Source organism: Equus przewalskii, chromosome 25 (genome assembly GCF_037783145.1).
Source record: "Equus przewalskii isolate Varuska chromosome 25, EquPr2, whole genome shotgun sequence".
Taxonomy (NCBI): Eukaryota; Metazoa; Chordata; class Mammalia; order Perissodactyla; family Equidae; genus Equus; species Equus przewalskii.
In genome coordinates this window covers 757,893-780,682 of record NC_091855.1, presented here as the reverse complement: position 1 = coordinate 780,682, position 22,790 = coordinate 757,893, and the positions used below count along the sequence as shown (strand labels likewise).

The 22,790-nt window shown below is 35.4% G+C and overlaps 1 protein-coding gene and 1 non-coding gene across 2 annotated transcripts in view; both read right to left on the bottom strand.

The window, feature by feature from the left end:
- The window catches only part of GPR137C (G protein-coupled receptor 137C), a 68,997-nt gene that overhangs the window by 22,756 nt on the left and 23,451 nt on the right, over positions 1 to 22,790 (bottom strand). Inside the window, exons 2-3 of the mRNA XM_008544488.2 lie at positions 11,600 to 11,643; positions 9,914 to 10,142 (exon numbers count right to left, since the gene is read on the bottom strand). Of these exons, the coding sequence (XP_008542710.2) occupies positions 9,914 to 10,142; positions 11,600 to 11,643 (273 nt within the window). The remainder of the gene's footprint in view (positions 1 to 9,913; positions 10,143 to 11,599; positions 11,644 to 22,790) is intronic.
- LOC139079486 (U6atac minor spliceosomal RNA) lies at positions 4,817 to 4,942 on the bottom strand. The gene has a single exon (XR_011533180.1). It is a non-coding gene; the product is annotated as a U6atac minor spliceosomal RNA (small nuclear RNA).

Sequence of the window (22,790 nt, the reverse complement as noted above, 5' to 3'; positions counted from 1 at the left end):
CTTCCACGTCTTGGCTATTGTGAATAATGCTGCAATGAACAAAGGGGTGCATAAGTCCCTTTGAATTGTTGATTTCAGGTTCTTTGGATAAATAGCCAGTAGTGGGATAACTGGGTCATATGGTATTTCTATTTTTAATTTTTTGAGAAATCTTCATACTGTTTTCCATAGTGGCTGCACCAGTTGGCATTCCCACCAGCAGTGGATGAGGGATCCCTTTTCTCTACACCCTCTCCAACATTTGTTGTTTTTTTTTCTTGGTGATTATAGCCATTCTGACAGGTGTAAGCTGATATCTAAGTGTAGTTTTGATTTGCATTTCCCTGATGATTAGTGATGATGAACATCTCTTCATGTGCCTGTTGGCCATCTGTATACCTTCTTTGGAAAAATGTATGTTCATATCCTTTGCCCGGTTTTTGATTGGGTTGTTTGTTTTTTTGTTGTTGAGTTGTATGAGTTCTTTATATATTTTTGAGATTAACCCCTTGTTGGATATATGATTTGCAACTATTTTCTCCCAGTTGGTAGGTTGTCTTTTCATTTTGTTCCTGGTTTCCTTTGCCTTGTACAGGCTCTTTAGTCAGATGAAGTCCCATTTGTTTATTTTTTCTATTGTTTCTCTTGCCCAAGCAGACATGGTATTCAAAAAGATCCTTCTAAGACCAATGTCAAAGAGTGTACTGCCTATATTTTCTTCTAGGAATTTTATGGCTTCATATCTTACATTCAAATCTTTAATCCATTTTGAGTTAATTTTTGCATATGGTGCAAGATAATGGTCTACGTTCATTCCTTTGCATGTGGCTGTCCAGTTTTCCCAACATCATCGAAGAGACTTCCCTTTCTCCATGTTATGTTCTTGGCCCCTTTGTTGAAGATTAGCTGTCCGTAGATGTGTGGTTTTATTTCTGGGCTTTCAATACTGTTCCATTGATCTATGTGTCTGTTTTTATACCAGTACTGTGCTGTTTTGATTACTATAGCTTTTAGTATACATATATATATATATATATTTTTTTTTTTTTTGAGGAAGATTAGCCCTGAACTAACATCCACCGCCAATCCTCCTCCGTTTTTTTTTTTTTTTTTTTTTTTGCTGAGCTAACATCCATGCCCATCTTCCTCTGCTTTATATGTGGGACGCCTGCCACATCATAGCTTGATAAGCAGTGTGTAGGTCTGCACCCAGGATCTGAACCAGCAAACCCTGGGCTGCCGAAGCAGAGCATGCGAACTTAACCACCATGCCACTGGGCTGGCCCCAGCTTTTAGTATATTTTGAAGTTAGGGATTGGGATGCCTCCAGCTTTGTTCTTTTTTCTCAGGACTGCTTTGTCTATTTAGTGTTTTTTCTTGTTCCATATGAATTTTAGGATTCTTTGTTTTATTTCTTTGAAGAATGTCATTGGGATTCTGATTAGGATTGCATTGTATCTGTAGATTGCTTTAGGTAGTATGGCTATTTTAACTATGTTTATTCTTCCAATCCATGGGCTTGGAATATCTTTCTATTTCTGTACATCTTCTTTGATTTCTTTCAATAATGTCTTAGTTTTCAGTGTATAGGTCTTTCACCTCTTTGGTTAAATTTACTCCTAGATATTTTATTCTTTTCATTGTGATTGTAAGTGGGATCATCATCTTGACTTCTCTTTCTGCTACTTTGTTATTAGTGTATAGAAATGCAACAGATTTTTGTAGTTGATTTTGTACCCTGCAACTTTGCAGTAGTTGTTGATTATTTCTAACAGTTTTCTGATGGATTCTGTAGGGTTTTCTCTTTATAGAAGCATGTCATCTGCAAACAGCAAGAGTTTCATTCCTTCCTTTCCAATTTGGATTCCTTTTCTTTTTCTTGCCTAATTGTTCTAGCCAAAACCTCTATGGTTTTGTATTATGTTGAATAGGAATGGCAAAAGTGGGCACCCTTGTCTTGTTCCTGTTCTCAAGAGGGATAGTTTTAGTTTTTCACTGTTAAGAATGCTGTTGGCTGGGGGGCTGGCCCCGTGGTCGAGTGGTTAAGTTCGCGCGCTCTGCTGCAGGCGGCCCAGTGTTTCGTTGGTTCGAATCCTGGGCGCGGACATGGCACTGCTCATCAAACCACGCTGAGGCAGCGTCCCACATGCCACAACTAGACGGACCCACAACGAAGAATATACAACTATGTACTGGGGGCTTTGGGGAGAAAAAGGAAAAAAAGAAAATCTTTAAAAAAAAAAAAAGAATGCTGTTGGCTGTTGGTTTGTCATGTATGGGCTTTATTATGTTGAGGTACTTTATTTCTATACCCATTTTATTTAGAAGTTTTTTTTTTTTTATCATAAATTGATGTTGGATCTTGTCAAATGCTTTCTCAGTGTCTATTGAGAGGATCATGTGATTTTTATTCCTCATTATGTTGATATGGTTTATCACATTGATTGATTTCCAGATGTTGAACCATCCCTGTGTTCCTGGTATTAATCCCACTTGATCATGGTGTATGATCCTTTTGATATATTGCTGTCTTTGGTTTGCCAATATTTTGTTGAGGGTTTTTGCATCTATGTTCATCAGTGATATTTACCTGTAATTTTCCTTCTTTGTGTTGTCTTTGTCTGTTTTTGGTATCAGGGTGATGTTGGCTTTGTAAAATGTGTTAGGAAGTGTTCCGTCTTCTTCAATTTTTTGGAATAGTTTGAGAAGGACATGTACTAAATCTTCTTTGAATGTTGGGTAGAATTCTCCAGAGAAGCCACCTGGTCCTGGACTTTTATCTTTTGGGAGGTTTTTGCTTACTGTTTCAATCTTTTACTTGTGATTTGTCTATTCAGATTCTCTATTTCTTCTTGGTTCAGTTTTGGGAGGTTGTAGGAGTCTAAGAATTTATCCCTTTCTTCTAGATTGTCCAATTTGTTGGCATATAGTTTTTCATAGTATTCTCTTATAATCCTTTGTATTTCTGTGCTATCCATTGTAATTTCTCCTCTTTCATCTCTAATTTTATTTATTTGAGACTTCTCTCTTTTTTTCTTAGTGAGTCTGGCTAAGGAGTTGTTAATTTTGTTTACCTTCTCAAAGAAATAGCTCTTAGTTTCATTGATCCTTTCTACTGTTTTTTTTTGGTTTCAATTTCATTTATTTCTGCTCTAATTTTTATTATTTCCCTCCTTCTGCTGACTTTGGGCTTTGTTTTCTCTTCTTTTTCTAGTTCTGTTAGGTGTAGCTTAAGATTGCTTATTTGAGATTTTTTTTTGTTTGTCAAGTAGGCCTGTATTGCTATGAATTTCCCTCTTAGGACCACTTTTGCTTCATCTCATATGAGTTGGTATGGTGTATTTTCATATTCATTGTCTTCAGAGATTTTTGATTTCTCCTTTAATTTCTTCAATGATCCTATGGTTTTTTCAGCAGCATGTTGTTTAGTCTCCACATGTTTGTTATTTTGCTAGCTTTTTTCTTGTAGTTGAGTTCTAGTTTCATAGCATTATGGTCAGGAAAGGTGCTTGATATGATTTCAATCTTCTTACCTTTATTGAGGCTTGCCTTGTTTCCCAACATATGGTCTATCCTTGAGAATGTTCCATGTGCACTTGAGAAGAATGTGTCTTCTGCTGTTTTTGGATGGAGAGTTCTATATATATCTATTAAGTCCATCTGGTCCAGTTTTTCATTTAGTTCCACTATTTCATTGTTGACTTTCTGTCTGGATGATCCATCCATTGATGAAAGCGAGGTGTTAAGGTCCCCTACCATCATCATGTTGCTGTTAATATCTCCTTTTAGGTTTGTTAATAGTGGCTTTATGTACTTTGGTGCTCCTGTTTTGGGTTTATATATATTTATAAGTGTTATGTCTTCTTGGTGGAGTGTCCCTTTTATCATTATACACTGCCCATCTTTGTCTCTCACTGTATTTTTTTATCTTGAAGTCTACTTTGTCTAAGTACGGCAACACCTGTTTTTTTTGTTTGCCACTAGCTTGGAGTATGGTCTTTCAGCCCTTCACTCTGAGCCTGTGTTTGTCTTCAGAATTGAGATGTGTTTCCTGAAGGTGACATCCTGTTGGGTCTTGTTTTTTGATCCATCCAGCCACTCTGTGTCTTTGATTGGAGAATGCTGTTTACATTTAGAGTGATTATTGATATATGAGGGCTCTCTGCTGCTATTTTATCACTTGTTTTATGGTTGTTCTGTATTTTCCTTGTTTCTTGTCCTGTGTAATTTGGACTGTCAATTCACTTTGGTGGCTCCCTCGGATGGTTTTTTCAGTTTTTTTTTTATTTATCATTTGTGTCTCTGTTCTGATTTTTTATTTAGTGGTTACCATGGGGTTTGTATAAAAGACCTCGTGGATGAAGTAATCCATTTTCTGATAGCCTTTTATTCCCTTAGTCTAAGGAGGTTCCATCCTTTTTCTCTTCCCCTTCTAATTTGTTGTGTCACAACTTATTCTGTTTTGTGTTGGGAGTTTGTGGTTAAAGTGAAGTGATTATATTTATTCTTGATGTTTTCCTTCCCTTTATTTTCAATGTTATAATTAAGTGTTTACTACTCTGTTCTAATAGAGAGTTGCAGTTTTCTGATTTTGTCTGCCTATTTATCTCCTTGCTCAAGAATTTGTAAACCCTTTCTTTTTATTTTCAGGTATGAGGACCTTCTTGATCACATCTTGTAAGGAAGGGTCTTGTGATGAACTCCCTCAGCTTTTGTTTATCTGGGAAAGTTTTTATTTCTCCAACATATCTGAAGGATATTTTCACTGCATAGAGTATTCTTTGCTGAAAGTTTTTATCTTTAAGAATTTTGAATATATCATTCCATCCTCTCCTAGAAAAAATGATGGTTAGATGCCATGAAGTAGGTGGCAATGCCTTAACCATATGTGTGTTGTCAGGACCAAGGGCCTCTTACATCCTTGTCATGGGGAGTGCTACCGTTCTCTCCTTTCTTACAACACTGTTGCTTTTTTTTTTTTTTAATTTTAAATCATATTCTTTCATATTAACAAGTTTTAACAATCAGAAAAAAAATTTTTTATAATAAAAGTACAGTTAACTGCCTATAAAACAGCACTTTTAATAGAAATAAAATCAGTTAATGGAGAAAACAAAAAAAAACCCAAGAAAACTTACCAACAACCACCTTCTGCCAAATGGATAATGGAAGAATTTGTTCAAATTTTCTAAGAACAAGCCCATGTCAAAATATGATGATAAAGACATTAGCAACTAACATTTTTTTTAGTGCCAACCAGTACACTATGGCTTTCCACACATTATCATTTATCCTTGCAACATTACTAGGGAGATAGTTACTATAATTTTCTCCAGTTTAAAGATGGACAGAGAGGTTAAAGTCATAGAGTTAATAAATGGCAGAGCTCTGATTTAAATCTAGGCAATATGACTCTAGAGGTTGAGTTCATATTGTTTTGTATTACAGTGTGTGTTACCTATCTCAGTTTATGAGATAAATATGCTTATATTCTAAAACCTAAGGACACAAGAAAAAAAAGAGATTGGTTAATTTTACTTCAAGTCTAGGTTTAACAAAATTTTAAATAATATCATAATAACTGAAATACAAAACATTAAAGGAAATGATAAAATAGAGTTTACCTCAAAAATTCAAGGAACATAAGGAAATCTAGTCAAATAATTTACCATATTTATAAGACAAATAGAAAACCAAAATTGTAGCAATGTGAATAGTTTCTGAGAAGGATTTAATAATATTAAACACCTATTCTTAACTAAACACACACAAAACTTATGATAGCTATCATTCTTAATAAAAGTAACATTTTAATATAAACCGAAAACACATATGCCAAATATATAAAGACTGAAGGCTCAGATTCTGCTTTGTAAATCATTGAGAAATAGTTTACACATATAGAAATATGGATAGTAAATCTCTACTTGAAAACATATATATGCATATCAATTAAAAAAATTTAAATTAAAACATCTAAGGCATACATTAATGAAAATAGCCAAAATAAAAAAAATTTGAACTCAAATATTGATGGAGCAGAGGAAATGAAGTACATTTATACAATGAAGATAGCATTATAAAATGGTTTATTCTTTTGGAGGGTAGTATGACAAAATCTAGTAAGAATATATGTGGAATAATGTCATTAATAAGCATACAAACAATTATACTCATGCAAATTACAACTATTTAAAAATGCGTACCTAAAAGATTACAGTCCTGCATCACTTAACAATGGGGATACATTCTGAGAAATGCATCCTTAGATAATTTTGTTGTTTTGTGAACATCACAGAGTGCACTTACACAACCTAGATGGTGTAGCCTACTACACACCTAGGCCATATGGTACTAATCTTATGGAACCACTGTCATATATTGGGACCTTTGTTGACCAAAATGTCGTTAAGCAGGGCATGACTGTGTAAGTAAATATAGGGCAATGTAAATGGAGTCAAGGCATGGTTATAAAGAACAGTGACTACTAATAGACACCTGTGGTCAGACTTGAGTTTGAATCCTGGTTCAAGCGTGTGATCTCGGGCATTTTTAGTGATTAAATTTGCTCTTGACACAACCCTGTCATGAAAGCTCATTTTGTTACTAGGGTAAAGCTGCTCTGGCAAAGACTGTATGCAAACATGGAAACGTTATCTATTCGACAAATAATTACTGAACACCTAGTATATGCCAGGCATTATTTTAGACAAAAGGGATAGAAAAATGAACAACACAGACAAGAACTACTTTCAGAGTTTACACTTGAGGAGGGAGAAGCAGAAAATAAGTATGCAAACAAATGAACAAATAATTTTGGCTACTGATAAATGCTATGAAGATAACAAAAGAAGGTGATGGATATAGTAATCAGAGTGGAGAGTTAACTTGAGTTGAGTGGTTAGGAAAGGTGACATCTGAGCTGAGACCTGAATGCCCAGAAACCATCACATGCATAGCTCTAGGAAGTACAATTTGGGCAGAAGGAACGTCACATACAGAGCCCAGGGCAAGAATGAACTTGCTGTGTATTCTCTGGTGAGGAACTGGGGGGAAAAGCCCATGTGACTGGAACAGCGAAGAGGAGAGTGGTAGGAGGTGAGGTGAGAAAGCTAGAGAGGGGCCTAGGTCACGCAAGAGCTTATAAGCCACACTTCCTCTGCCTCTCAAACTCCCCCACACCCCACTTTTTTTTGCAAAAGAGGGATAGGACCACCTCATAGAATTATGAGATAATGTGAAAAGCAACTAGAGCAGGCCTGGTGCACAGTAGAGACAGATAGTTATACTCATTAGGTTTCTTTCCTGTCAAGTTGTTCAAATAGAAAAAAACAGATAGAAGAAATTTTTTAAATGAAAAAGTTGACAGGAGTTACTGTTAGGAAACAAGGAATGAAGTAACAATCAGAGTATTTCAAATTTGAGTCTGAATCAATAGGAGAACAATGACAATGACAAAGTTAGAGAGATAGAGAGGTACAGATTGTGAGTGGGAAGAGAATGAGGTAGTTAGGCTGGTGAAAATATGCAAAAGGCACCTGAAGTACCTAATGGGATAGAAATAAAAATGCGTATGTCATCATTCAGATAAAATTAATTGACCCTCAAGTGGGAGGAACCGAGGGAGCTCTGAATAATAAATGGCTCTGCCTTCTAGAGCTCAGAGGTTAGTCAGAAAAATTAGACATGCACACATAAATGCTACATAGTATCAACTGATATGTACACACAAATGCTACATAGTACACGTTGATATGTGCCCTGAGAGGAACAAATACAATTTTTAGAGAATTTGGACACAGAGTTATTTCTAAATTTTATTTTGGAGATGGAGGACAAGGGACCAAATTCAGTTCATAAAAAGGGGAAACATTAGAGTTCTGCCTTTCAAGTTGGGTAAGATACGGACAAGCAGGCATGGAGCAGTGGGAGGGGAAAAGCATTCCTGGAAGATGAAACAGCCTGAGGACAGAGAGCCAGGAAAACATACTGTGTGCCATGCGGAAATCAGGTGGGTAAGATTTGGTTGAGACAAATTATGGAGGATCTCATTATCATAGAATATGTGGAAGAATGAAGAATAAAAAGGAGAAAAGCAAAAGATCAAAGTCTGAGCTTTCAGGAAATGCTCTCGGGACAGCAAGAAACGGCCAGGTCGAAAATGGGGAGGAGGTGGATGCTTAACTGACACTTGCGGATTGAAGAAAAGAAATGGCCACTGCTACATATGGTTATAGAAGTCAAAAATAAAAAGTGAGCCTAGTCTTTTTACAAAGAGAACATGAAAGCAAGACGACGTACTCTGAGAATAAAAAAGTTTATAACCTAGTTAGAAAGATCAAGAACTACCCAACAGTACAATATAATACAAATAATCTAGCATCTCATATGATATTTACCTTTATAGGTAGGAATTGGACATGTCTCTCTGTAGTGTTCCTAGAGAATTCTGAATCCATGCAGCTTTTAAATTTAATACTTTAAAAATAATAAAAATAAAAAAGTGAATACCTTTCACATAATAGTTAGGGGAAGATGTTTGAAATAATTCTGGAGGAGTTATCAGAAGAACTTTTCTTCTCAGATGGGCAACTTTACTATATTCAGAGAATTATCTATTTCAAAGCAAGTAAAACGACACTTAGAAAGTTGCTAGTTATCCAGAAAAGAAGCCCTTTAAATTCAACCACTTCTATTTATGCTTTATCACTAGACAAGCAAGATGCATGAATTCTATGGCGATGTTATTACACTAAGTGAAGATGCTGTTGCGACACCAAAAGATTATGTACCATAAGAGTGATAGTATTTTTTTAACAGTATTATTATTATTAGCTAAAATATTTAAATTTTACAAACAACTTTTTAGAATTGAAGTCAAATAAAATAATTTTCCAGGTAAGATTAATAGGTTTGAAAGTCAGTCTCTCTCTCTCCACCTCCCCATTTATATTTACATATTTATTTTGCATTCTACTGATACATGTTTAAAAAGTAAAATTATCATCTCCACCTAAATTTAAAGGACAAGTTGGTTACCATACATTTAATTGTAGTACCTTACTTTACTAGGACTATGTTAAGGATAACAACAATATAGATGTCTAGAAATATTTCAGAGATTGTTCTGTTTAAGACACTATCTTGCTTATCTTCAGTGAACAGGCAATCATGCCAAACTAAAGCAAGCTCGTGTGTATGTATAAACCCACACCCCCAACACCCACCAATCTATACCCCCACACCCACTGCTGCACATACACTGCAATGACCAATTCACTGCTCAACCACGCTGTCAATCAACAACAGTAGAAAGTTCCCTGGTTCTTTGTTAATGGGTTAGCATTTGGCTTCTGTTTGCTGGTCCAAAGTATAAAGAAAGGGAGAAGCAAGGCATTTATAAATTTAGTGACATGACTGACTGTTTCAAATATCATGGGGACTTTATATTATGGGGTGAAGTACCATTTTATAGACTTTTATACAAATAAACAGCATTTTACCAACATGATATCTTAACATTGCTAACCCAAATGCATGAAGACATAATCTGGTAAAGTTATTTAATGGCAATACTGCCACCCTTACTGGATAAAATCCTAAGTTGTTAGTGTGGCTTTATATATTAGACTATTTTTGATACATTCATAAATATATTCTGGTTTATTTCATTTAATTAGTCTCCAGTGCAGAGGATATAAGTCATAGAAAGTACAATATGTTCAGTATAAGCTTCCTTATTAAAAAATCATTGTTTAGTAAGGGCCAAATTTTGAATACATTTTAATTTCTAGTGATCATTCTTTCATGCTCAAAATGTACCTGACATTCAGAATACTTTTTAAAAAAAACATAAACTTTCCAATAAAAGATGGTTCATAGGATAAGGATTTGAAGTAAGATTTTCAAGTGTAAATTTAAGAAATATACTTACCTTTGATTCGAGGTAGACATTTGCTGATGACATTTTTGTAACTTTGCATATGTAATTAACTAAAGAGATGGCACAAAGAATAAATAGGCTATCATTAATTAATGCTCGAACAAACACAGTCCATTTCAACTGATTTTCTGGGACATCTCCATGGACTAGCATTGCACAAGTCAAGTTCACCACTAAAAAGAGAAGGCTTGCCAATATAAAGCCCAAATGCAGTAGAATTCTGAAAGAAAAAAAATGAGTTTATTAGGTGTTTATAAAACTAAAATGTTTGTAACTTCATTAAATACAAATTTAATGATCACTCAGAGTTAGTTGGCCTATCTTTACTGTTATGAAATTAGGATCTAAACCATTTTAAAATAGCATTAGATTTTAAAGCATTAATTTAAAAATAATCTCATGTGGACCTGAATTCAGTTGCCTCTACCAAGAAGAATAATATAGGACTATTTTAACACTATTTCAAGTAATCCTGAGTTTTTCATTTTTATAACTATTAAGCATATTTTTTTACCTTTCCATTCCAAGAATTACCAGGCTCTTATAATGTGCCTGGAAAATTAATATACTGTACCTAAGTTTAAATACATCACTAATATTAAATTGAAGAAGTAAGGGAAATGTGTTTTAAACAATGTTCAATCTTATGAACATCTGATTATCCATAGCAAACATTGCTTTCAAACACAACTAAAGAATCAACAGGGTCAGTATATGTAGAGTTTCAAGCACTCGTCAATACTTCATCTTCTTAAAAGGTTGCATATTTACTATGCATACCGAGCAACTCTGAGAATGAAATGCTTAACTACTTCCCCCTAAGAAAAGTTAGACCACCTCATAAAAACTCTTCAGATAAGGTGTGGCTATCTGTATCAAGTAGCTATAACAGTTATCCCAGTTCAAATACATTTATATCCCAAGTTAATGTGTTCCAGAAATTTATTTGCATGCTAATATCTTCTATTTTGGGTCACTTTCAATAGGGAATAATAAAGCACTGTCTACCTTTATAAATATTTTACACAAGGTAAATTGAAGATAATGTGTAATCTGTAACAAGCAATCTTTGTTAAGTGTACATGGAAAGTACAAACAGCACAAAGTACAAAGTACAAAGATTTTAGTTTGAAAGTTTAGATATTAATATTCTCTCAGATTAAATAATAAAGATAATTACAGTTTGAAGTCCAAAATGGACCTTGAAATTATTCATATATCGAGGGGATTATAGTAGTTTAGGAAACCAAAGTATAGAGTTGTTAACTGAGTTGCATAGTTGGCAAGGCAGTGGGAAAATTGGTTTGAAACCGAAGCCTCCTGACTTCCCAGCTTAGCACTCTCATTCCTGAGGTTAATTGGGACTGAAACATTACTTATTTCATGGAACTATACTATACATTCTCATCCAAAACAACATAATCTAACTTTATTATTTGTGGACTTTCTGAAACTACATCTGACACCTGAAGTGGGACAGTGGCAGAGCAGCAAAAAAAGGTGTTAGGCGGCAGTATGGCTGAAGGGGGAGACTGAGTTACTCAACTCACCTCTGTGAACTAATCTAACTACTTGATTTTTCTACACAACTGCTAAGGTATCCTCAACTACCATACCCTTCTACCTTGAGAAGCCTACTGTGAAAAAAATTTAGATCCTGCTACTCATGAAACTTACTTGTGTTTGTCAAGTTCAGTGGCACATCTGACTTTACATATAACCTATAGAGACAATATAAAAAGAAAGTTTTCAAAACGTGTAATATAGTATTTTTTTTTAATTTTTATTTTTTTCGGATGTACATCATATTTCAAATTCTGGATACATTACATCATGTTCACCACCCGAACACTAATTATGGTGCATCCCCTCACATGTGAGACTAATCACCCCTTTTATCCTCCCCCCTCCCCCCTTCCCCAATGGTAACCACCAGTCCAATCTCCAATGCTAAGTGATTTTTTTTGTCGTCGTTGTTTTTATCTTCTACTTATGAGTGAGATCATATGGTATTTGACTTTCTCCCTCTGACTTATTTCACTCAGCATAATACCCTCAAGGACCATCCATGTTGTCACAAATGGCCGGATTTCATCATTTCTTATGGCTGAGTGGTATTCCATCGTGTATAAATACCACATCTTTATCCATTCGTCCCTTGTTGGGCACCTAGGTTGCTTCCAAGTTTTGGCTATTGTGTATAATGCTGCAATGAACACAGGAGTGCAAATATCTTTATGCCTTTGTGTTTTCAAGTTCTTTGGATAAATACCCAGCAGTGGGATAGCTGGATCATATGGTAGATCTATCCTTAATTTTCTGAGGATACTCCAAACTGCTTTCCATAGTGGCTGCACCAGTTTGCACTGCCACCAGCAGTGAACAAGGGTTCCCTTCTCTCCACACCCTCTCCAACATTTGTTGTTTCCTGTCTTGTTAATTATAGCCATTCTGACCGGAGTGAGGTGATCCAAAAAAAAAAAAAAAAAAAAGAGGCCGTTCTCGTATAGTATTCTTCAATTTGTTTTGACTGTGTGTTTCAAAGTGATACAACTCCCAACGATAACAGATAGCAAGCAAAGTTCAAATGTTAACAGCTGCACCACCGTGAAGCAAAAATAGGCAAGGAGCCAAAGCCTTAAAACAATTAATTAATAACTATCTTTGTTATAGTCTTTTTAAAAAATTGAGATATAATCAACATATAACATTATATTAGTTTCAGGTATACTAGATAATGATTTTATATTTGCATATATTGTGAAATCATCACAATAAGTCTAGTTACCATCTACTACCACACATAGTTACAAATTATTTTTTCTTGTGATGATGAGAACTTTTAAGATTTATTCTCTTAGCAACTTTCAAATATACAATACAGTATTACTAACTATAGTTATCATGCCGTACATTACATCCCCATGACTTATTTATTTTACAGCTGGAAGTTTGTACCTTTTAACTACCTTCACCCATTTCACCCACCCCTCTACTCCCCACTCCTTGGCAACCACCAATCTGTTCTCTGTACCTATAAGTTTTTTTGTTTTTACAGATTCCACATATAAGTGAGATCATACAGTATTTGCCTTTCTCTGACATTTCACTTGGCATAACGCCCTTAGGGTCCATCCATGTTGTTGCAAATGGCAAGATTTCCTTCTTTTTTATGACTGAATAATATTCCAGTGTGTGTGTGTGTGTATGACATTTTCTTTATCCATTCATCCTTGGATGGACATTTAGGTTGTTTTCATATCTTGGCTATTGCAAATAATGTTGTAATAAACACGGGGGTGCATATATCTTTTTTGTTTTCTTCAGATAAATACTCTGAAGTAGAATTGCTGGATTTCTTAAGTGTCTACCTTTAAAAATTTAAACAGAATTAATTCAGTTTAGACATTTATTAAAGTTTTATTATAAGCCAGATATTGTGCTGGATGGCTTGCCACCTAATCTAAACTTCATTATATTACTCACACTTTGTCCTAAAACAAAACTACTTACTTAAATAGGAATATGACTGAGTGTTCTCCAAAGATTATTTTCCCCTAAGATGAAATGAAGTAGTAAAAGGAAACAAGGGATGAAAAATAAACACAAATATAATGAACGTATATCATATTTAATAAACTTGCTTCCTTCACAAAGCCTTGCAAAATGCAGGTTCCAAATACTTGTTGAATAAAGTTAAGCAGATAGGTAAGTAGAATTTGAAGTAAGCATGGTAAATTCTGAGAGCATAGTGTGGAAGGTTTCAATTACTTACTGGTGAATTTGGAATTTATTATTTAGATAATGTGAAGATAGTGAAGATTTTTATGAAGGCGTTCCAAAATATGGAATTTCATCAATCTGGCATCAATGTACAGGCTACTTACAGAGATACTACAGACCAGAAGTAGAAAGACTAGTTATAAGACTACTGAAATAGAGTATGAATTTTGGGGGCCTGGAAAGAAAGAGGCAAATACCAAACATTATAAAGAAAAATAATGTACTTGGTAATTAGTAAGTTAACATTTACTGAGCACATACTATGAAGCATGCCATGGATTCAAAAATAGAATAACTGTTTCTGCTCTCAAAGAGCTCAGTATATGGAATAAACAAACCATTTATTTTGACACATTGTGATATCACTGCAAAAGATGCTATCACAACACCTAGGAAGAGAGAAAGACTAATTCAGTCCCGGAAATGGTAAGAGGTAAGGGGAAAAGGGAAAGACTGTATAAAGAGTCAGGGAGGACTTCTCAAAGGAAGTCACATTTGAGCCAAGTCATGAAGGGTAAATGAGAATAGGTAAATACTCAGGCAAAGGTAGTAGCCTGTGCATCTATTCATATCTATCATATTTTGGTTAACAGTACCAACATCTCCCAGAAGCTGAATGTGATAGAGGAGTCTAAAATATTATCCTATTAGTTTCTACACTGTACTCTTTAACTCATTCTCAGATGCTTTTTTCCCTCTATCTTCACTACTACAGTAGGTTATTACAACAGCCTTTTAATTGGTCTCTCTGCCTCCATTCTTAACTTCATCTATATTTTTAGACAACTGTTCATTTTTCTACTTTTCCTTTACTGTCTATGATTTATTTTTAAAATTGTAGTAAAATAAGTATGTAATAAAATTTACCATTTAACCATTTGTAAGTGTACAGTTCAGTTACATTAAGTCCATTTACACTGTTGTGCAACCATCACCATCATCCATCTTCAGAAGTTTTGCATCCTCCCAAACTGAAACTCCATACCTGTTAAACAATAACTCCCCACCCCTCCCTCCTCCAGCCCCTGGCCCTGCCATTCTACATTTTGTCTCCACGAATTTGACTACTCTAGGCATCTCACACAAGGGGATTCATACAATATTTGTCCTTTTGTGACTGGCTTATTTCACTCAGCATAATGTCTTCAAGGTTCATCCACGTTGTAGCATGTGTCAGAATTTACTTCCTTTTTAAGGCTGAATAATATTCCATTGTTTGCATATACCACATTTTGTTTATCCATTCATTCATCAGCGGACAGGTGAGTAGCTTCCATCTTTTGGATATTGTGAATAATGCTTCTATGAACATGTTCTATATATGATTAAAAAAATCATTTGAGAGTAAGTTGCATATGTGATGCTCCTTTACCTCTAAATACTTCAATATATACTTCCTTAAGAAAGGAAATTCTCTTATGTAACCACTGTACAATTAGAAAAATCATAAAGTTGAATATTGATACAATACTACTATTTAATCTGCAGACCTTATTCAGATTTTGCAAATTGTCCCAGAAATGCTGTTTATGGGGGTAAAAAAATCCAGGATTATGTATTACATACAGATTTCATGTGCATTTAACCTCCTTTAATTTTCATTTATTTCCCTTTGTCTTTCATGATATTCACAGTTTTGAAGAGTACAGACCAGTGATTTTGTAGAATGCTACTCAGTCTGAGTTTATCTGATGTTTCCTTATGATTAGATTCAGGAAATGCATTTTGGTAGGAATACCACAGAAATGATGATGCTGCATTCTTCTCAGTGCATTATATCAGGAGGTTCAGGATGTTAATTTGTCCCATTAGTGTGACATTAACTTTGATCAACTGGTTAAGGTGGTACCTACCAGGTTTCTCCACTATTAAGTTACTATTTTTCCCAATCTAATAAGTATCATGTGGAGACATACTATTTAGAGACTATGTAATTATCTTTTATTCTTCAAACTTTCATCCACTAGTTTTAGCCTAAATAAATTATTATTATGATGGAGCAACTTCTAAAAAGTAAACCTGATCATACTATTCCAGGAAAAAGCCCACACTTCATTGATACATAAAAGGTCTTTATCTAGTCCCACCTTCCCATCATTGTATCCTTTTATCCCCATCTTCAATTTTATGGTCTGGTCATTCCGAATTATTTACAGCTCTGCAAATAAGGGGTTCAATTTCACATCTCTGTGTCTTTGTACATGTTTTTACTTTACTTGAAATATGTTTTCATGGTCATATAACAAATCCCAACTTATCCTTCAAGACTTTACTCGAGTGTCATCTTTTATATTGTCACCTTAAGTGCCTTAGGAAGAGAGAAGCCACTCTGTATCCTAGCATATGGTATTTATTTACAGATTTATTTATCTCTTAAGAGAGACCATAACTTACTGATACTTATAGGCCTAGCACCTAGCATAACGCCTGGTTCAAACTAGGTTTTCAGAAATTGTTTGAACAAATGAACAGTGAATTTAGGCCAAAGCAAGTACTTTGGCATCACGGTGTGGGGTGAGTGAGAAATACAGCAGAAGTTGAAACTGGAGGGGCAAGCAGTTGTCCAATCATGGAGGATTTGTATAAAAATGCTAAAGAATTAGGCTTTAACTCCCACAAACTCTGTAATATGATTTTATGTTTGAGTGATTTCTTAGGTGACGGCATAGAAAATGGATTAGAATGGTGCAAAGAATTCCAGTTAAAAGACTGTTCTCATGTTTTGAATCTAAAGAACTGATAGAACGAGGGCCCCAATGGCAAAAATTTTAAAAAGTCAGACCATGGAATTGATTTTTAGTTTTAAAATTTATTACATACAGGCAGAAATACTGAGAAGGCACATGAGTTTTGGAATGTAAGAAGAAAATTCTAGTCACCTACAGAGGTGACAGCTGAAACTCAAAGTAGAAGACATTTGAGGGAACAAATGTAGACTGAAAAGTCAACCTGTGATATGTTCACATTTAACACAATGAAAAAGCACAGAGTGAAGAAAAGAGAGATGGGCAGGGGAGAGAAACATAAGAATCAAACTAGTCACAGAAAACAGCAGAGTAGTTCTGAGTTAACAAGAAGAAAGGATAGCCCTTGGTAAATTCTACAAAAAGTTAAGAACAATTAAGAAATGACCATTTGACTGGGTTACTAGTATGTCACCAGTACCTTGGAGAGAATAGTTTTCAATGGAATGATAGAGTAAAAGTTCAAGGAGTTAATAGGAAATAAGACAATAAAGGCAGCGAGTGTAGACTATATGAGATATATTTGAAGATAAATCTGGAAAAAATTGTGTTAGGAGACAATTCTCTATGAATATTGCATGTTTCTGCATGGTCCAGGTCTTCTGAGCAAAGGGGTTTGCATAGCAAACATCCTTGAAAACTACGGAGTCTACCTTAAGGTCAGAGGGAAGATTTGTTTCTTGACCAGTATAATAAAGATAGAGAACTCTCCCTCCCTGGGGACATCCCAGGGGAGTAGAGTCTCCCTCTCCCTCCTTGGTGGAGATCTGCTTACATTCCAGAGTAAAGATAAGGTCTGCCTATGTCTCTCTTCCTTATTTTGAGGTTCCCCTCCTGTAACACACCCTGCTACATGCACAGTAACATCTGGCCCCCACTGTGTTGCCACTGTTGGGAATTGGGGCTTGGGGATCTTACGCAAGACATTGCTTTGGTTCTTTTTTGCTGTGAGTAAGAAACGGTCTTTTTCTCTGATGCTTGGATCTTGTATTTTCTGTCAGTTTATGTAGATAAAACTGTGGCAGCCTAACCTGTGAGCTTTCAAGTAGGGTAAAATCTCAGGCCCTGCACAGTTTCTGATTTAATAATCTTCTGGTCAGAAATGAACTAGAGAGGGTGAAATGCTAAATGGAGGAGCAGGAGACAGGAAAGGAGAGTTCAATTGTTAAAGGCGGCTCTAGAAGAGGCAGGTTAGCACTGAAAACGAAGATACATATTGTGAGTCAAGAGGGAAGAAAGATAGTTGAAGAAAAACTTGGAGGTCTGCACATAAAATTTAAAATAATCTACAAACCAGCCCTTTGTTAAAATAAGAAATTTGGACATAGCATGGATATAGACATGTTGATATAGAGAAGATGGATGAGAGAATTTGGCAGATGGGTTCTTTTTTTTTTTTTTTTTCCAATAAAATAGGAGGCAAGGTCATATCCTGGGAAGGGATCTTAGATTTAAGCACTTGGGATATGCAAAACATTTGGAACACATGAATAGAAGAGTTATAAAAGAATATATTGAGAAGCAGAGAGGTCCAATTAAAGTCAGGGAGTTGATAGTGGATACAGTCAGCAAGGCTTCCTGATTTTAAAATGGCAACAATCTAATAGAAAAAATGGATGCCACTATAAAAAGTTCAAATAACTAGGTTGCATTTTTCATGTACTAATTTAGATCTGTAAAATGTGGAACTATTGTAGAGAAAGAAAAAGTAGGTGAGTGAATATATTGGCACAGCAAAAAATCAAGAGATAAGGAATACTAGATTGACCATAGGTTCTAAGTGCAGATGACATCAGAAGAGAGCTAATGGAGCAGGGAACACAGAAGAGAGAAAATGAGTAAAAGTTAAGACAAGGGTGAAAAACAGATAAAAGGATGAATTCAAGATGTATTAGGGAAAAAAGAAGACATTGGTCAGAAAGAGTTGCTTCACTTTCAAGAGCTGATCCAACGTGTGGCCGTGCTGTTGGGCTGTTCAAATAGAAATGGAGGGTTTTAGAGCTCTGAGAAGCCACTGAATTGAGAGACATTAGATGGGTTATCAATATGGGCTTTGAAAAAGATCTATATAACAGGAGACTAGGACAGAAGAAAGAAAGTGCTGATTCATCCAGGAAAGTAGAAGTATTACTTACTACAGTCAATGATGAGCTAATCAGGTGGCACAGATTTCAGAGAGATGATGATAGCAAAGATTTCAGAGAGATCTTCACGGTATAACATGAATTAAGTAGTATCGGGAAATATAAAATAGGGTGATTGTTCTTCCCACAAACTGAGATGGGGTTTCTAAAGCATGAAGTGTCATCTGGAAAAAGGTAGATTTCAGCGAAGGCATTTAAAAGGTTCAAATGAAGAAGAGAATGCAGACAAGATGGGAAGTATAACCCATAAGATTACAGGTCATGGGTGTGAGAGCGAGTAGAGTTGAATAAGGAAAGAATTAAAGGTTAGCTATCATCCCAGATTTGCAGAATATGTTACAATGCATCATATAAACACAACCAGGTGCTTAAATCACATTTAGATTATAATAGGGTTAAAAACAATGATCCAATATTAGTAGATTCCAAGTATTTTATAGAATATAGCTAACAGGACATGATCCTGGGTAAAAAAAAAAAATAGTAATATCAAAAAATGCCAAGTGATTGGTTAGGACAGTGAAGGATAGTTCATGAAACATAATAAACATGTACTTTATGTAGATTTTTTGAAGTTTAGAATGGTAAACAACATACATCTAAATGACTTGCTGATGTCAAATAATATCAAAGGAGCCATATCTTTCCAGGTCTTTCTTAATACCAGAAAAACTGAATAAATGGGCCATCTACAGAAGGACATTATTCTTTACTATAAAAGTATGAAGAATTATATGGGTTGATGGATATCAAATATACCTCATCGTATAACCTATCTTTATCCCATAAACTAGTAGTGCCTAATTTAGGAAATACTTAGAATTTTTGAATTAATGAAGATTTAAAATACTGTTATCATTAGCATACTTTATTTTAAAATATTTAACCTATTTATAAGTGATCTGAAATGATTTTTCCATTTTAAAATGCAGACTTCCATATTCTGTCTTCCTATTTATTTCCTCGAATAGGGAAGAAAGATGAGAGTGTGACAAATATATTTTATTGTGAATGTTACCTAATGTAAGTTGAATTAATACAGGTATACCAAGATTTGGGGGAGAGTTACAATGGAGCTGTGTATCACTTATTGTCCCCCATGGCATGTAGAACTATGCTGTGTGGAGATGGTAGATACTGAAATACTTATAGAACGGATGCTTTTCTATAGAATTTCTTTTCGTCAAATCAATTTTCCCACATTTGTTGATTTGAAATAGAAACTTTACCAGAGAACATATCTACATGAAATTTGGAACTGATACAAAAATGAGTTGTGGTGAACACAATCTCTTCTCCATGGTGAATAGACAGGTATATATATCCAACTATGTAGATTACTTTCACAGAGCAGATATCCATAGTGTCTACCTCAATTGCTTAACTTCCTATGGCGAGTGGTGCACTATTCTCAAGCTTACCGCTACTGCTTGCATATTAAAAAAATGACGCTTTTAACTACTTTAGCTATAAATTGCATAGCCAGACTTTTCTCAGATGTTGTCTTTCAAAGTCTATCATATATTTCATTTCTCAGAACTTTTTTTAATCTTCTAAATATTTTTTCTTTACAGCAGCCTGTCTTTTTCCTAGGATACAATAGATATTTTCTCTCTCTTAGGATACTAATACCTTTCTTTTTTAAAGTTTCTTCTCTCTGCTTAGTCTGTTTTCTTTCAAGTTGCTTAAAATGATTTTATACAATTAAATTGGGCTGCTTTGATATACATTCAAATGAAGTTCCGGGTTAATACTGAACATATGTATCTAATTTTGTTCTCACCTGAAACTCCACTAAAACAACAGTAAATGGATTTTCTTAAAAGGCATAAACCCCTAGGTTTGAGTAGAATGGGAAAGGATACAAAAACAAAATATTGGAAGCTAGAAAGCAGATGGACATGTACAGAGAAGAGTTAACATAGCATGTCTGAGACTACATTCTTAGAAAAGCCTGCTTGTAAGGCTGGTCCTTGGCTGGCATTTGGGAACTTGGATTTGGGGAGGATTCCCACCATTCCCTAAATGAGAAGTGTGTTTCACTGTGCCTAAACCGCGCAAACAATATGGTTTATACTCAACACCTGCTTTCCTTCTTGGATTCTGGAATTTTGGCATGTGTTAGGCAGAGAGTGCTTACATGACTAAACCCCAATAAAAAACTTTGGCACTGAGTTTCTAATGAGATTCCCTGGTAAGTAATATTTTATATATGCTGTCACAAATCATTACAGAAGGAATTAAGCGTATACTGTGATTCCACTGGGAGAAGACTCTTGGAAGATTGTGCCTGGTTTCCTCTGGACCTTACTCCATGTTTATTTTCTCTTTGCTGATTTTACTCTATCCTTTCACTGTTATAAACTCCAACTATGAGTATAAAAATTGTGAGTCCTTCTAGCAAATCATCAAGGCTGAGGGTGGTCTTGGTGACTACCAACACAATGTGTGATTTTCCAAGAAAGATGAATCCCAAGCTAGTAGTGAGGAGGGTTGAGAACCAATCTGATAAACATTTCAGAATCTTCAAAAGGTACAGGAAACAAGAGAACCAAGAACCACTAGAACGGAGAGGTGAAGGTAGCTAAAACAGGGGTACATAAGAGCTGTCTAAGAGCAGTTAAATCTCTAAAGTCTCTTTTCCTCATCCACGCCCTAGGCAAATGGTCCTCATTCATCCTGGCAGATACCTGACTGCTTATTCTCTGGAGAAGCTACTCCGGCCTGGAGTATGAAAGTTAGATGCCGGGCACAGTTGATAGTTTGGCACCATACTAAAAACAGGGAGATTAACGATCAATACCAAGTATAGTGATTATCTCATGTCCCAACCCTCTTCTCCCATGAGGTTATCAAAATGCTCTAAACTGGACCTTTATTCTCTGAAGGATTAGAATATTTTTTCCCCCTGAGGAATCTGATCAGCCCAAGAGGAAAGACCTAAATAAACCAGGATCAGGGGTTCCCTAACAAATCATCCAGCCAGATCACCCTACAGTGTGTACATGCTTCACCCACATGCTTAGAGGTTCCACTCCTAATTACGAACAGACAGCCAAGGATAATCAGATAGCTCAAGTTTCTAACGAGAGAAGAGATCAAAAACAATCAAACAGAAAAAAGAAAACTATATAGAAAGAAAACTAAACAAACAAAAATCCCCTATCATTAATAGACTCAGAGAGATAAGACACTATCCTCATGAAACAAAAACAAGATGTCATTAATAAAAAAAATTCAGAGAATAAAAAAGAGCTCATTAAAAAAAGAGAAATTAAACATGCTAGCAGAAATGAAAAAGTCAGGAGAAGGGCTGGAAGTTGGGGAAATCTCCCCACAAAAAGTAAAGCAAAAAGATAGATGCAAAATAGGAGAGAAGAGGGAAGAAAAGATCTGTCTTGGAGGTCCAACATCCAAATGTTAGGAGTTCCAGAAAGAGAACAGAAAGAGGAGGAAAGAAAATCAATGAAAAATTCAAGAATGTTTCCCCAAACTAAAGGATACACGTGACTAAATTGAAAGGGCCTGTTCAATGCCCAAACAAAATGTACAGAAAACAGACCCATATGAAGAGACATCATTTCAGAACATTGGGGTCAAAGAAAAATTGAACAGTTTTCAGCAAGGAAGAAAACAAGTCACATATAGAGGGTCAAGAATCAGAACGGCTTTAAAATTTCAATAACAATACTGGAAGCAGAGCAACACCTTAAAAATCTTCATCGAAAATTATCTCCAGCCTAGAATTCTATAGCTGCCTAAACTATCAATTAAATAAGACAGTAGAATAAAAATATTTCAGACATAAAAAGCCTCAAAAACTTGCTTACCACGCACCCTTTCTCAAGAAGGTACTAGAGGATTACTTCACTGAAACAAGGCATACAGTGAAGGATTAATTCAGCAGGCCTGAGTTGTCTCAACACTGTAATTTCCAAAGAAAGATCTGGCCCTTGCTGGGCTCTTGGAAGATAATTTCTAAGTCCTCGGAATGTCCTGCCTGGTAAGTGTCTTTGTTTACCTGGAGCCTAGGGCCATACCAAATAGTCTATGCTAACAATGTGACTTACGATGGAGGCCTGGGCCATGTGCTATCAGTTTGACCTTTGAAGAGGCTGGAGACTGAGTAAGTAAGGTCAGCCACAAAGATGCTCCATGCGTATATGACTGACCCCCAATAAAATCTCTGAAACATTA